This window comes from Triturus cristatus, chromosome 4_2 (genome assembly GCF_964204655.1).
Source record: "Triturus cristatus chromosome 4_2, aTriCri1.1, whole genome shotgun sequence".
NCBI classification, from domain to species: domain Eukaryota; kingdom Metazoa; phylum Chordata; class Amphibia; order Caudata; family Salamandridae; genus Triturus; species Triturus cristatus.
In genome coordinates, this window is record NC_140586.1 from 963,189,797 (window position 1) to 963,207,263 (window position 17,467).

The 17,467-nt window shown below is 48.6% G+C and overlaps 1 protein-coding gene across 5 annotated transcripts in view; it reads left to right on the forward strand.

The window, feature by feature from the left end:
• LOC146839143 (uncharacterized) overlaps nucleotides 1–17,467 on the forward strand; it is a 377,863-nt gene that overhangs the window by 345,514 nt on the left and 14,882 nt on the right. For all 5 annotated transcript variants that reach the window (XM_085603169.1, XM_085603171.1, XM_085603172.1 and 2 more), the window contains one exon: nucleotides 13,984–14,044. Coding sequence is in view for 2 of the 5 variants with exons in the window: in XM_085603172.1 (XP_085459298.1) it covers nucleotides 13,984–14,044 (61 nt within the window). In the remaining 3 variants the exon portion in view is untranslated. The remainder of the gene's footprint in view (nucleotides 1–13,983; nucleotides 14,045–17,467) is intronic.

Sequence of the window (17,467 nt, forward strand, 5' to 3'; positions counted from 1 at the left end):
GGGATGGCCAACGTGACCTGATTTTTGCTTAATACCCTGGCAGAGGCGCACCCGCTGATGCTGACTTCATGGACCACAATGCTTTGGGGTAACACGATGGTAGGACCAGCAGTGTGCGACCAATTGGATTTATGTTTATATTCAGGCTCCCTTGAGCCGGTGGGGCTGACGAGCTCATGGTTACGCACCTGCGTGCCACGAGCGGTACCGGACCTGAGAACATTTTTGGCAGCCTACGCAGCAACCCTACACACATGCCTATTCCCAGCTGACTAGAGGTAATGACCTCGAAACACGTGTCCAGGGATGGCCAAAGCGACTTGATTTTTGCTTAATACCCTGGCAGAGGCGCACCCACTGATGCTGACTTCATGGACCACAATGCTTTGGGGTAACACGCTGGTAGGACGAGCAGTGTGCGACCAATTGGATTTATGTTTATATTCAGGCTCCGTTGAGCCGGTGGGGCTGACGAGCTCATGGTTACGCACCTGCGTGCCACGAGCGGTACCGGACCTGAGAACATTTTTGGCAGCCTACGCAGCAACCCTACACATATGCCTATTCCCTGCTGACGAGAGGTAATGACCTCGAAACACGTGTCCAGGGATGGCCAACGCGACTTGATTTTTGCTTAATACCCTGGCAGAGGCGCACCCGCTGATGCTGACTTCAGGGACCACAATGCTTTGGGGTAACACGCTGGTAGGACGAGCAGTATGCGACCAATTGGATTTATGTTTATATTCAGGCTCCCTTGAGCCGGTGGGGCTGACGAGCTCATGGTTACGCACCTGCGTGCCACGAGCGGTAACGGACCTGAGAACATTTTTGGCAGCCTACGCAGCAACCCTACACACATGCCTATTCCCTGCTGAGGAGAGGTAATGACCTCGAAACACGCGTCCAGGGATGGCCAACGTGACCTAATTTTTGCTTAATACCCTGGCAGAGGCGCACCCGCTGATGCTGACTTCATGGACCACAATGCTTTGGGGTAACACGCTGGTAGGACGAGAAGTGTGCGACCATTTGGATTTATGTTTGTATTCAGGCTCCCTTGAGCCGGTGGGGCTGACGAGCTCAAGGTTACGCACCTGCGTGCCACGAGCGGTACCGGACCTGAGAAATTTTTGTCAGCCTACGCAGCAACCCTACATGCCTATTCCCTGCTGACAAGAGGTAATGACCTCGAAACAAGGGTCCAGGGATGGCCAACGCGACTTGATTTTTGCTTAATACCCTGGCAGAGGCGCACCCGCTGATGCTGACTTCATGGACCACAATGCTTTGGGGTAACACGCTTGTAGGATCAGCAGGGTGCGACCAATTGGATTTATGTTTATATTCAGGCTCCCTTGAGCCGGTGGGGCTGACGAGCTCATGGTTACGCAACTGCGTGCAACGAGCGGTACCGGACCTGAGAACATTTTTGGCAGCCTACGCAGCAACCCTACACACATGCCTATTCCCAGCTGACTAGAGGTAATGACCTCGAAACACGTGTCCAGGGATGGCCAACGCGACTTGATTTTTGCTTAATACCCTGGCAGAGGCGCACCCGCTGATGCTGACTTCATGGACCACAATGCTTTGGGGTAACACGTTGGTAGGACGGGCAGTGTGCGACCAATTAGATTTATGTTTATATTCAGGCTCCCTTGAGCCGGTGGGGCTGACGAGCTCATGGTTACGCACCTGCGTGCCACGAGCGGTACCGGACCTGAGAACATTTTTGGCAGCCTACGCAGCAACCCTACACACATGCCTATTCCCTGGTGCCGAGAGGTAATGACCTCGAAACATGTGTCCAGGGATAGCAAAGCGACTTGATTTTTGCTTAATACCCTGGCAGAGGCGCACCCGCTGATGCTGACTTCATGGACCACAATGCTTTGGGGTAACACGCTGGTAGGACGAGCAGTATGCGACCAATTGGATTTATGTTTATATTCAGGCTCCCTTGAGCCGGTGGGGCTGACGAGCTCATGGTTACGCACCTGCGTGCCACGAGCGGTAACGGACCTGAGAACATTTTTGGCAGCCTACGCAGCAACCCTACACACATGCCTATTCCCTGCTGACGAGAGGTAATGACCTCGAAACACGTGTCCAGGGATGGCCAACGCGACTTCATTTTTGCTTAATACCCTGGCAGAGGCGCACCCGCTGATGCCGACTTCATGGACCACAATGCTTTGGGGTAACACGCTGGTAGGACGAGCAGTGTGCGACCAATTGGATTTATGTTTATATTCAGGCTCCCTTGAGCCGGTGGGGCTGACGAGCTCATGGTTACGCACCTGCGTGCCACGAGCGGTACCGGACCTGAGAACATTTTTGGCAGCCTACGCAGCAACCCTACACACATGCCTATTCCCTGCTGACGAGAGGTAATGACCTCGAAACACGTGTTCAGGGATGGCCAACGCGACTTGATTTTTGCTTAATACCCTGGCAGAGGCGCACCCGCTGATGCTGACTTCATGGACCACAATGCTTTGGGGTAACACGCTGGTAGGACCAGCAGTGTGCGACCAATTGGATTTATGTTTATATTCAGGCTCCCTTGAGCCGGTGGGGCTGACGAGCTCATGGTTACGCACCTGCGTGCCACGAGCGGTACCGGACCTGAGAACATTTTTGGCAGCCTACGCAGCAACCCTACACACATGCCTATTCCCAGCTGACTAGAGGTAATGACCTCGAAACACGTGTCCAGGGATGGCCAACGCGACTTGATTTTTGCTTAATACCCTGGCAGAGGCGCACCCGCTGATGCTGACTTCATGGACCACAATGCTTTGGGGTAACACGCTGGTAGGACGAGCAGTGTGCGACCAATTAGATTTATGTTTATATTCAGGCTCCCTTGAGCCGGTGGGGCTGATAAGCTCATGGTTACGCACCTGCGTGCCACGAGCAGTACCGGACCTGAGAACATTTTTGGCAGCCTACGCAGCAACCCTACACACATGGTCCATGAAGTCAGCATCAGCGGGTGCACCTCTGCCAGGGTATTAAGCAAAAATCAAGTCGCGTTGGCCATCCCTGGACACGTGTTTCGAGGTCATTACCTCTCGTCAGCAGGGAATAGGCATGTGTGTAGGGTTGCTGCGTAGGCTGCCAAAAATGTTCTCAGGTCCGGTACCGCTCGTGGCACGCAGGTGGGTAACCATGAGCTCGTCAGCCCCACCGGCTCAAGGGAGCCTGAATATAAACATAAATCCAATTGGTCGCACACTGCTCGTCCTACCAGCGTGTTACCCCAAAGCATTGTGGTCCATGAAGTCAGCATCAGCGGGTGCGCCTCTGCCAGGGTATTAGGCAAAAATCAAGTCGCGTTGGCCATCCCTGGACCCTTGTTTCGAGGTCATTACCTCTCGTCAGCAGGGAATAGGCATGTGTGTAGGGTTGCTGCGTAGGCTGCCAAAAATTTCTCAGGTCCGGTACCGCTCGTGGCACGCAGGTGCGTAACCTTGAGCTCGTCAGCCCCACCGGCTCAAGGGAGCCTGAATACAAACATAAATCCAAATGGTCGCACACTTCTCGTCCTACCAGCGTGTTACCCCAAAGCATTGTGGTCCATGAAGTCAGCATCAGCGGGTGCGCCTCTGCCAGGGTATTAAGCAAAAATCAGGTCACGTTGGCCATCCCTGGACGCGTGTTTCGAGGTCATTACCTCTCGTCAGCAGGGAATAGGCATGTGTGTAGGGTTGCTGCGTAGGCTGCCAAAAATGTTCTCAGGTCCGTTACCGCTCGTGGCACGCAGGTACGTAACCATGAGCTCGTCAGCCCCACCGGCTCAAGGGAGCCTGAATATAAACATAAATCCAATTGGTCGCATACTGCTCGTCCTACCAGCGTGTTACCCCAAAGCATTGTGGTCCATGAAGTCAGCATCAGCGGGTGCGCCTCTGCCAGGGTATTAAGCAAAAATCAAGTCGCGTTGGCCATCCCTGGACACGTGTTTCGAGGTCATTACCTCTCGTCAGCAGGGAATAGGCATATGTGTAGGGTTGCTGCGTAGGCTGCCAAAAATGTTCTCAGGTCCGGTACCGCTCGTGGCACGCAGGTGCGTAACCATGAGCTCGTCAGCCCCACCGGCTCAACGGAGCCTGAATATAAACATAAATCCAATTGGTCGCACACTGCTCGTCCTACCAGCGTGTTACCCCAAAGCATTGTGGTCCATGAAGTCAGCATCAGTGGGTGCGCCTCTGCCAGGGTATTAAGCAAAAATCAAGTCGCGTTGGCCATCCCTAGACACGTGTTTCGAGGTCATTACCTCTAGTCAGCTGGGAATAGGCATGTGTGTAGGGTTGCTGCGTAGGCTGCCAAAAATGTTCTCAGGTCCGGTACCGCTCGTGGCACGCAGGTGCGTAACCATGAGCTCGTCAGCCCCACCGGCTCAAGGGAGCCTGAATATAAACATAAATCCAATTGGTCGCACACTGCTGGTCCTACCAGCGTGTTACCCCAAAGCATTGTGGTCCATGAAGTCAGCATCAGCGGGTGCGCCTCTGCCAGGGTATTAAGTAAAAATCGAGTCGCGTTGGCCATCCCTGAACACGTGTTTCGAGGTCATTACCTCTCGTCAGCAGGGAATAGGCATGTGTGTAGGGTTGCTGCGTAGGCTGCCAAAAATGTTCTTAGGTCCGGTACCGCTCGTGGCACGCAGGTGGGTAACCATGAGCTTGTCAGCCCCACCGGGTAAAGGGACCCTGAATATAAACATAAATCCAATGGGTCGCACACTGCTCGTCCTACCAGCGTGTTACCCCAAAGCATTGTGGTCCATGAAGTCAGCATCAGCGGGTGCACCTCTGCCAGGGTATTAAGCAAAAATCAAGTCGCGTTGGCCATCCCTGGACACGTGTTTCGAGGTCATTAGCTCTCGTCAGCAGGGAATAGGCATGTGTGTAGGGTTGCTGCGTAGGCTGCCAAAAATGTTCTCAGGTCTGTTACCGCTCGTGGCACGCAGGTGCGTAACCATGAGCTCGTCAGCCCCACCGGCTCAAGGGAGCCTGAATATAAACATAAATCCAATTGGTCGCATACTGCCCGTCCTACCAGCGTGTTACCCCAAAGCATTGTGGTCCATGAAGTCAGCATCAGCGGGTGCGCCTCTGCCAGGGTATTAAGCAAAAATCAAGTCGCTTTGCTATCCCTGGGCACATGTTTCGAGGTCATTACCTCTCGGCAGCAGGGAATAGGCATGTGTGTAGGGTTGCTGCGTAGGCTGCCAAAAATGTTCTCAGGTCCGGTACCGCTCGTGGCACGCAGGTGCGTAACCATGAGCTCGTCAGCCCCACCGGCTCAAGGGAGCCTGAATATAAACATAAATCTAATTGGTCGCACACTGCTCGTCCTACCAACGTGTTACCCCAAAGCATTGTGGTCCATGAAGTCAGCATCAGCGGGTGCGCCTCTGCCAGGGTATTAAGCAAAAATCAAGTCGCGTTGGCCATCCCTGGACACGTGTTTCGAGGTCATTACCTCTAGTCAGCTGGGAATAGGCATGTGTGTAGGGTTGCTGCGTAGGCTGCCAAAAATGTTCTCAGGTCCGGTACCGCTCGTTGCACGCAGTTGCGTAACCATGAGCTCGTCAGCCCCACCGGCTCAAGGGAGCCTGAATATAAACATAAATCCAATTGGTCGCACCCTGCTGGTCCTACCAGCGTGTTACCCCAAAGCATTGTGGTCCATGAAGTCAGCATCAGCGGGTGCGCCTCTGCCAGGGTATTAAGCAAAAATCAAGTCACGTTGGCCATCCCTGGACCCTTGTTTCGAGGTCATTACCTCTTGTCAGCAGGGAATAGGCATGTGTGTAGGGTTGCTGCGTAGGCTGCCAAAAATTTCTCAGGTCCGGTACCGCTCGTGGCACGCAGGTGCGTAACCTTGAGCTCGTCAGCCCCACCGGCTCAAGGGAGCCTGAATACAAACATAAATCCAAATGGTCGCACACTTCTCGTCCTACCAGCGTGTTACCCCAAAGCATTGTGGTCCTTGAAGTCAGCATCAGCGGGTGCGCCTCTGCCAGGGTATTAAGCAAAAATTAGGTCACGTTGGCCATCCCTGGACGCGTGTTTCGAGGTCATTACCTCTCGTCAGCAGGGAATAGGCATGTGTGTAGGGTTGCTGCGTAGGCTGCCAAAAATGTTCTCAGGTCCGTTACCGCTCGTGGCACGCAGGTGCGTAACCATGAGCTCGTCAGCCCCACCGGCTCAAGGGAGCCTGAATATAAACATAAATCCAATTGGTCGCATACTGCTCGTCCTACCAGCGTGTTACCCCAAAGCATTGTGGTCCATGAAGTCAGCATCAGCGGGTGCGCCTCTGCCAGGGTATTAAGCAAAAATCAAGTCGCGTTGGCCATCCCTGGACACGTGTTTCGAGGTCATTACCTCTCGTCAGCAGGGAATAGGCATATGTGTAGGGTTGCTGCGTAGGCTGCCAAAAATGTTCTCAGGTCCGGTACCGCTCGTGGCACGCAGGTGCGTAACCATGAGCTCGTCAGCCCCACCGGCTCAACGGAGCCTGAATATAAACATAAATCCAATTGGTCGCACACTGCTCGTCCTACCAGCGTGTTACCCCAAAGCATTGTGGTCCATGAAGTCAGCATCAGTGGGTGCGCCTCTGCCAGGGTATTAAGCAAAAATCAAGTCGCGTTGGCCATCCCTGGACACGTGTTTCGAGGTCATTACCTCTAGTCAGCTGGGAATAGGCATGTGTGTAGGGTTGCTGCGTAGGCTGCCAAAAATGTTCTCAGGTCCGGTACCGCTCGTGGCACGCAGGTGCGTAACCATGAGCTCGTCAGCCCCACCGGCTCAAGGGAGCCTGAATATAAACATAAATCCAATTGGTCGCACACTGCTGGTCCTACCAGCGTGTTACCCCAAAGCATTGTGGTCCATGAAGTCAGCATCAGCGGGTGCGCCTCTGCCAGGGTATTAAGCAAAAATCAGGTCACGTTGGCCATCCCTGGACGCGTGTTTCGAGGTCATTACCTCTCGTCAGCAGGGAATAGGCATGTGTGTAGGGTTGCTGCGTAGGCTGCCAAAAATGTTCTCAGGTCTGTTACCGCTCGTGGCACGCAGGTGCGTGACCATGAGCTCGTCAGCCCCACCGGCTCAAGGGAGCCTGAATATAAACATAAATCCAATTGGTCGCATACTGCTCGTCCTACCAGCGTGTTACCCCAAAGCATTGTGGTCCATGAAGTCAGCATCAGCGGGTGCGCCTCTGCCAGGGTATTAAGCAAAAATCAAGTCGCGTTGGCCATCCCTGGACACGTGTTTCGAGGTCATTACCTCTCGTCAGCAGGGAATAGGCATATGTGTAGGGTTGCTGCGTAGGCTGCCAAAAATGTTCTCAGGTCCGGTACCGCTCGTGGCACGCAGGTGCGTAACCATGAGCTCGTCAGCCCCACCGGCTCAACGGAGCCTGAATATAAACATAAATCCAATTGGTCGCACACTGCTCGTCCTACCAGCGTGTTACCCCAAAGCATTGTGGTCCATGAAGTCAGCATCAGTGGGTGCGCCTCTGCCAGGGTATTAAGCAAAAATCAAGTCGCGTTGGCCATCCCTGGACACGTGTTTTGAGGTCATTACCTCTAGTCAGCTGGGAATAGGCATATATGTAGGGTTGCTGCGTAGGCTGCCAAAAATGTTCTCAGGTCCGGTACCGCTCGTGGCACGCAGGTGCGTAACCATGAGCTCGTCAGCCCCACCGGCTCAAGGGAGCCTGAATATAAACATAAATCCAATTGGTCGCACACTGCTGGTCCTACCAGCGTGTTACCCCAAAGCATTGTGGTCCATGAAGTCAGCATCAGCGGGTGCGCCTCTGCCAGGGTATTAAGCAAAAATCAGGTCACGTTGGCCATCCCTGGACGCGTGTTTCGAGGTCATTACCTCTCGTCAGCAGGGAATAGGCATATGTGTAGGGTTGCTGCGTAGGCTGCCAAAAATGTTCTCAGGTCTGTTTCCGCTCGTGGCATGCAGGTGCGTAACCATGAGCTCGTCAGCCCCACCGGCTCAACGGAGCCTGAATATAAACATAAATCCAATTGGTCGCACACTGCTCGTCCTACCAGCGTGTTACCCCAAAGCATTGTGGTCCATGAAGTCAGCATCAGTGGGTGCGCCTCTGCCAGGGTATTAAGCAAAAATCAAGTCGCGTTGGCCATCCCTGGACGCGTGTTTCGAGGTCATTACCTCTAGTCAGCTGGGAATAGGCATGTGTGTAGGGTTGCTGCGTAGGCTGCCAAAAATGTTCTCAGGTCCGGTACCGCTCGTGGCACGCAGGTGCGTAACCATGAGCTCGTCAGCCCCACCGGCTCAAGGGAGCCTGAATATAAACATAAATCCAATTGGTCGCACACTGCTGGTCCTACCAGCGTGTTACCCCAAAGCATTGTGGTCCATGAAGTCAGCATCAGCGGGTGCGCCTCTGCCAGGGTATTAAGTAAAAATCAAGTCGCGTTGGCCATCCCTGGACACGTGTTTCGAGGTCATTACCTCTCGTCAGCAGGGAATAGGCATGTGTGTAGGGTTGCTGCGTAGGCTGCCAAAAATGTTCTTAGGTCCGGTACCGCTCGTGGCACGCAGGCGGGTAACCATGAGCTCGTCAGCCCCACCGGGTAAAGGGACCCTGAATATAAACATAAATCCAATGGGTCGCACACTGCTCGTCCTACCAGCGTGTTACCCCAAAGCATTGTGGTCCATGAAGTCAGCATCAGCGGGTGCGCCTCTGCCAGGGTATTAAGCAAAAATCAAGTCGCGTTGGCCATCCCTGGACACGTGTTTCGAGGTCATTACCTCTCGTCAGCAGGGAATAGGCATGTGTGTAGGGTTGCTGCGTAGGCTGCCAAAAATGTTCTCAGGTCCGGTACCGCTCGTGGCACGCAGGTGCGTAACCATGAGCTCGTCAGCCCCACCGGCTCAAGGGAGCCTGAATATAAACATAAATCCAATTGGTCGCACACTGCTCGTCCTACCAGCGTGTTACCCCAAAGCATTGTGGTCCATGAAGTCGGCATCAGCGGGTGCGCCTCTGCCAGGGTATTAAGCAAAAATGAAGTCGCGTTGGCCATCCGTGGACACGTGTTTCGAGGTCATTACCTCTCATCAGCAGGGAATAGGCATGTGTGTAGGGTTGCTGCGTAGGCTGCCAAAAATGTTCTCAGGTCCGTTACTGCTCGTGGCACGCAGGTGCGTAACCATGAGCTCGTCAGCCCCACCGGCTCAAGGGAGCCTGAATATAAACATAAATCCAATTGGTCGCATACTGCTCGTCCTACCAGCGTGTTACCCCAAAGCATTGTGGTCCATGAAGTCAGCATCAGCGGGTGCGCCTCTGCCAGGGTATTAAGCAAAAATCAAGTCGCGTAGGCCATCCCCCTCCAACCTTCTGTCTTCCATGGGTTTCTTCAGGGTCCACTGGGAAGGGTCCTTAATCTTTTAAAATCCAACCGCGACTTACACGTAGAGTTGTAGGGATTGTGCGGTTGTGTTCCCACACTGCACACTCGCTCCGTGGGGTTCCTAGTCACTCACCTTTGGTGGTTCCTTGGGTTCCCAGCACTTCTATGTCCTCTTGACATTGTCTTGACCCGAGTCATGGTTCTTATACCCCTTTTTTAGTATATAGTTTGGCCCCGCCCCCCAGGGGTCCACTATGTATTCTGTGCTATTTACTGTATTGTAAAAAAAAGTATTGTGTTTATCTCGGGTAGGAGATATCTAAACTCGTTAGAGAGTATTATATAATAAATACTTATTTTTATAAATACCTTGTGTGGTTCTTTTTCACTTAATCTATACTATAAGATTTAATTCTGGTAAAACAAGCTGCATTACACTCCTTCTGGACTAAGCTTGAAGGCTGATCTCCACAGCTGCCACTTAGAGAGCTTTCTAACGTTGTCTAAGACCTCTTAAATCACCATAAGGATTGTCTGGAATGTTGCAGGGTGCCTGCTTACATTTGTGGACATCAAATACCAGGTCTGCTTCTCACACGTGATATCTGTGCTACAAACTCACTACACATACATACACAGAGAGTCCTACCACCATATCTGTGCTACACACTAACTACACATACACACAGAGTCCTACCACCATATCTGTGCTTCACACTTACTACTCATACATACACACACACATCCTACAGTCATAGCTGTGCTACACACTCACTACACATACATACAAACACAGAGTTCTACATCCATTTCTGTGCTCCACACTCACTACACATACATACAGAGTCCTACCACCATATCTGTGCTACACACTCACTACATATACAAACACACAGGGCCCGATTCACAGAACTAACTTAAGACAAAATCCTAAACTTACTACCATTTTGGTATTCACAGAAGGCACTTACTCATTTTGGTATTCACAGAAGCCACTTACTCATTTTGGTATTCACAGAAGGCACTTACTCATTTCGGTATTCACAGAAGTTAGGAGTCCTAACTTTAGGACTCCTAAATGCCTTCTGTGAATACCGAAAGCCTTAAAATTAGGATTTTTCTCAGTTTAGTAGTAGTATAGTTAGGACTACTAACTTTAGGAATCCTAAATGCCTTCTGTGAATACCGAAAGTCTTAAAATTAGGATTTTTCTCAATGTAGTAGTAGTAAAGTTAGGACTCCTAACTTTAGGACTCCTAAATGCCTTCTGTGAATACCGAAAGCCTTAAAATTAGGATTTTTCTCAGTTTAGTAGTAGTAAAGTTAGGAGTCCTAACTTTAGGACTCCTAAAATGAGAAAAATCCTAATTTTAAGACTTTTGGTATTCACAGAAGGCATTTAGGAGTCCTAAAGTTAGGACTACTAACTTCTGTGAATACCGAAATGAGTAAGTGTCTTCTGTGAATACCAAAATGAGTAAGTGCCTTCTGTGAATACGAAAATGGTAGTAAGTTTAGGATTTTGTCTTAAGTTAGTTCTGTGAATTGGGCCCACAGAGTCCAACTGCAATATATGTGCTACACACTCTCTACACATACATACACTCACAGACTCCTACCACCATAGCTGTGCTACACACTCACTGCACATCACACAGAGTTCTACTGCCATAGCTGTGAAACACTCACTTCACATACATACACACACAAATTCCATCCACCATATCTCTGCTTCACGGTTACTCCACATACATCCACACACAAAGTGCTACCACCATTTATGTGCTACACACTCACTATACATGCATACACCCACACAGAGTACTATATCCTTACTGCACTACACGCTCACTGCACATACATATACAGAGTCCTATGTCCATATCTGTGCTACACACTCACTATACATACATACATACATACACACACAGAGTCCTACATCCTCACTGCGCTACACACTCACTACACACATACCCACACAAAGTCCTACGACCATCTCTGAGCTACACACTCACTACACATACATGCACATGCAGAGTCCTACTGCCATATCTGTGTTATACACTCACTGCACATACATACACACTCAGAGTTCTACATCCATATCTGTGCTACACACTCCCTACACATACATACTCACACAAAGTCCTACCACCATATCTGTGCTACACAGTCACTACACATACATACACAGAGTCCTACCACCCTATCTGTGCTACAATCTTACTACACATACATACACACATAGTCCAACAGAAATATCTGTGCTAAACACTCTCTACACACACATACACTCACAGAGTCCTACCACCATAGCTGTGCTACACACTCACTGCACATCAGACAGAGTCCTACCGCCATAGCTGTGAAACACACTCACTACACATACACACACACAGATTCCAACCACCATATCTGTGCTACACACTCACTACACATACATACACACACAGACCTACCACCATATCTGGTACACACTTACTACATATACATACACATGCAGAGTCCAACTGCAATATCTATGTTACACACTCTCTACATATACATACACTCACAGAGTCGTACCACCATAGCTGTGCTACACACTCACTGCACATCAGACAGAGTCCTACCTCCATAGCTGTAAAACATACTCACTACACATACATACACACACATATTCCAAACACCATATCTGTGATGCACACTCACTACACATCACAGAGTCCTACCATCATATCTGTGCTACACACTCACTACACATGCATGCACACACAGAGTCCTACCACCATATCTGTGCCACATACTCTCTACACATGCATGGACACACAGAGTCCTACCATCATATCTGTGCTTCACACTTATTACACATACATCCACGCAGAGTCCTACCACAATAGCTGTTCTACACACTCACTATACATACATACACAGTCTTACCACCATATCTGTGCTACACACTCACTACACATACATGCACACGCAGAGTACTACTGCAAAATGTGTGCTATACATTCACTCCACATACATAGACACGAAGAGTCCTATGACCATAGCTGTGCTACACATACATGCACACAGAGTCCTACATCCATATCTGCGCTACACACTCACTACACACATACACACACAAAGTCCTACCACCATATCTGTGCTACACACTCACTACACATACATACACAGTCCTACCACCATATCTGTTCTACACACTCACTACACATACCTACACAGAGTCCTACCACCATATCTGTGCTACACACTAACTACACATACATGCACACACAGAGCACTACCACCATATATGTGCTATACACTCACTGCACATACATACACACGCAGGACCCTACCACCATAGCTGTGCTACACATTCACTATACATACATCTACACGCAGAGTCCTACTGCCATATCTGTGCTTTACACTCACTGCACATAATACATACACAGAATCCTACGACCATATCTGTGCTACACACTCACTAAACATGCATACAAACACGGAGTCCTACTACCATTGCTGTGCTACACACTCACCGCACATACACACACTGAGTCCTAACACCATATCTGTGCTATACACTCACCCTACACACATACAGACTCAATAATCAACCGGATTTCCAGCTCACATTTCTGCGTCTCGCTCAACAGCAGAACGTTTACTTGAGAGAGGTCAGTAGACCATGTTTTCATTGTCACAGATGGAAAAGGTCTGATCTGTGAATTCACAACCTTGGTATTCTCCCTCCACTGCTCATGTGTCTTACCCAAGGCAGGGACAGTAGTCCAATGTCTGATAAGAAGGCATGCTTGGTGTAGAGCTCCAGGTCACAGGGAGAGGCCCAAGAGCTCGCATTGTCAGCAAGAGGCCTGTAGGCACAGAGTAGCTCTTATGATGTTACAGGACTCCCACTTTAAAATGATCTTGTATTGTTAGGAACATGTCAGAGTTCTTTCCATATTTAGAGATCTCTACTACCCTGATGGATCACTGTCTCCATATTTAGAGATCTTGCGTACCCTGGTGGATCACTATCTCCATATTTAGAGATCCTGTCTACCCTGATGGATCACTATCTCCATTTTGCACAGGATCAGAATGAAGGCTTTTCCCAATGCCCCCACTCGGAACGCTCTTCACCTCCTCCAAGCAAGATATAGCACAGAAGCGTTCCGAACAGGGGAAAGGGGGTGGGGAGTAAAAGAAGAGACAGCCAACCCTCTATGGTTCCCTCTTCTAGAATCTTCCTTTCATCAATTGACTATCCCAAGCATAGTCCTTTTCTTCTAGGAGGATATGGAACTGAAAGAAAAAACAAGCATAACAGATGATGTAAAACTCCCTCTCTAACTATTCTAGCTGCTATTAGTTTCTATATTATATTTCTTATTACTCCAATTCACATTACCACATACCCAATTACAATGTTGGCTATAGCTCCTCTTCTGTAATTAATTATTCAGTTTTCAATTCTTTTCTTCTAGATTTTAAAATGTATTATAAGTGATATCTCTTGCATTAGTTGTTGAGAACATATATTCAATTATTTCTTTGTTTGGAAATTTCAGAGAATACTTGCGTGTTCCAAAAGGTCGAATACCAGCGGAAGACTGCCGAAAGATCTGTAAGGTAAGTTCTGAATGGTCGTCTTTTCTTTTTTTTCTTTATTTAGGGAGATTTGAGAATTTCAGATAGTTGCTGACAAGAACTACTGTAATTCAGTTGGTTAACTCTGGACACAATGTAAAGAACTCTGACGAGGGTTATTTATAACGAGCAAACCCCAGTCAGAAACACTACCAAACCTCAGGAAACGGGCTCCGACTGAGAAAGGCTCAGGAGACCGAGACACTGTTCCTGGAAGACTCTTTTCAATGCTGCGTTGCCGAAGAGGAACTAAGGGACACCAGCAACAAACTACCTGACTAACTAATCCATGAAAACTCAAGGAAATTCCTGTTTCTTGAAATTCTTCAGGTGAAGTGCGCATTCCGTTAGCAGCGCGCGCCTCACATTCCGTTTACAATTCTATGGAGAAAAACACTAGTGCGCAGTTAGGAGAACTAGGCTGGCAGATATCTTACAATTCCAACGCTGCCAGCTCAGTTTCTATTTCTTATTCTTTGGTCTCTTTTGTCGTTTGATTCCACTACGAGTGACAAGGCTGGCAATTGTGGAATGGTTGGCAGGAATTCTCCTTAGGATCCACACTATCTCCATTTTAGAGATCTCTGCTACTCTAATGGATCACTATCTCATATTTGGAGATCTCTGCTACCCTAATGGATCACTGTCTCCATATTTAGAGATCTTCGCTACCCTAATGGATCACTGTCCCCATATTTAGAGATCTCTGCTGCCCTGAGGGATCACTATCTCTATATTTAGAGATCACCATTACCCTGATGGGTCACTATCTCCATATTTGAAGATCTCTGATACCCTGATGGATCACTGTCTCCATGTTTAGAGATCTCTGCTAGCCTGATAGATCACTATCTCAATTGTAGAGATCTGCTACCCTGATGGATTAGTATCTCCATATTTAGAGATCTCTGCTAGCCTGATAGATCACTATCTCACTTTTAAAGCTCTGTTACCCTGATGGATCACTGTCTCCATGTTTAGAGATCTCTGCCACTCTGACAGATCACTGTCTTCATATTTTGACATCTCTCTTAGCCTGATAGATCTCTATCTCAATTCTAGAGATCTGTTACTCTGATAGATTAGTATCTCCATATTTAAAGATCTTTGCTACCCTGATGGATCATTATCCCCATATTTAGAGATCTCTACTACCCTGATGGATCAATGTCTCCATGTTTAGAGATCTCTGCTACCCTGATGGATCACTGTCTCCATGTTTAGAGATCTCTGCTACCTTGATGCATCACTATAGCCATATTTAAAGATCTCTGCTACCTTGATGGATCACTATCTCCATATATAGAGATTTCTGCTACACTAATGGATTACTATCTCCATATTTAGAGATCTCTGCTACCCTGATGAATTACTATCTCCATATTTAGAGATCTCCCCTACCCTTATAGATCACTGTCTCCATATTTTGAGATCTCCCCTACCCTGATGGTTCACTGTCTCCATATTTATAGATCTCTGCCACTCTGATGGATCACTATCTCCATATTTAGAGATATCCCCTACTCTGATGGATCACTGTCTCTATATTTAGAGATCTCTGCTACCCTGATGGATCACTATGTCCATATTTAGAGATCTCTGCTACCCTGATGAATCACAATGTCCTGCTCTGATGTAGTGATTAAATATGAGTTAAGACAACACCAAACAATTGAATGTGATGAATCACCGTTATTTAATCCATTAGGCTACGGTTGTCACAAGGATCAAAGTTCAAAAAGACAGACTGAATTGTACTTTCAAAATTCTTGATCAAGACAGGTGCATACAAAGTGATAAGTGAGGAGTTGAGGGTCAATGCAGGTGAGGTGCAAGGGAAAGGTAGTGCATCTATATACATCCACATACAATTCATGAAACCTATCCGGCCAGATTTCATGTAATTAAATGTAATAACATAAACAGCAGATGCAGTTATAGTATCACTGTCATCCAGGTTTGAGATACAAGGAAAAGGAATGTCGATGTTTCGACCGCTATGGGGGACTAGCAAACTGTGAGTCTTGGAAGTGGGGTCTTCTTCAGGACCAGAGGGTAAAGGGGTAGCACCTAGGGAAATCAATATGAATAATTTGTGGTGTGTCTGAAAAGAGGGATAAAAAAAGGGATGATTTCGTTGTAAAAACATTTTGAGCGTAATTTACCGGCGTCAGCAGTAGACCTTTATGCTGGGAGATGAGAGAATTGGCCTGTTGTGCTCCTATAAGGAGGAAAACAAGAAAGCCATCGCTAGGGTCAGGATTCGTATTGGTGGCTGAAGGAGGAGAGGGCTTTAAAAACAAAAGGTAAGTGTGTACTCACCATGGAGAATTACCATATGTAGACAGTAACTAGGGTAGGCTGATTAGTAGCGCGGCACAGAAGGTTCAGAAGTAACCTGTGGCTGAGACCGAAGACGTAAGGGGAGAAGAATTTTGTAGTAGAAACCTGAGAGGTCGGTAAAATGGGCGCGCTTAAACTAATGGATAAAGGTTGGGAAACGTGCCAAATGCTCAGTGATTTAAAAAGGGGGGAGAGAAATTAATAAAAGTTAGTGCCGAGTTAAAACGGCGGTACTTTGATTGCTAATTGGTTTGCAGTGAATGTGTAAATACGCGTGCGTTGCAGTGTATGGCAACCGGAATTCGCTCGCAGTCAAAATGGAAAACAATGCTGTGTCAATACGGGAATCAAGGCTTGCAGGATTGTGAGCAGCGCGGGGGCAAGGCATTTGAAACCGACAGGCTAAGACCGCAAGGGGTCGGAGAATACAGAAAAGGTTAAATCATTGTGGCAGAATGATCGTACATGTAAATGAGATAAGGCGCGGGTGGAAACTTGAACCCGACAGCCAGTGACTTAGAATAATTACATGGGAAGGAAACAGTTAATCACTAACCGACAGGGTGAAAATAGCGCAGCCGGCTGTGGCTTGACATACCTTTAGGGAAGCGTCGAGACATCTGACAGCTAACCCTGGAAGGTATCACGTGACCACTTAAATACTAGGAAGAAGGAACGAGGCTCGAGCTATCCTTGTTCACTGTGGGTGATCAATACATTGTCTCCCTCACTATCTCTCCAATAACCTGAAGCCTTGGGCTATCCTTGTTCACTGTGAGTACGGAACAACCACAGGAGCGCCCTGAAGGAATACCAGCAGCGCATAAGAGACAAAGTCCAGACCAACGTGACCAACGCCAAGGAACTGTTCACGTCATACAGCAGTTCACCAAACCCCACAGTGAATTCACAGACGTCACACCCTCCCTGGAACTCTGCGACAAGCTCAGCTACTACTTCCATCCAAAGATCAAGGCCCTCTATGACAGCTTCAGCGAACAGACACCGGACACCACCACCCTCCCCACCACCGCTGAAAAGCCGACCACCATCACCTGGAAT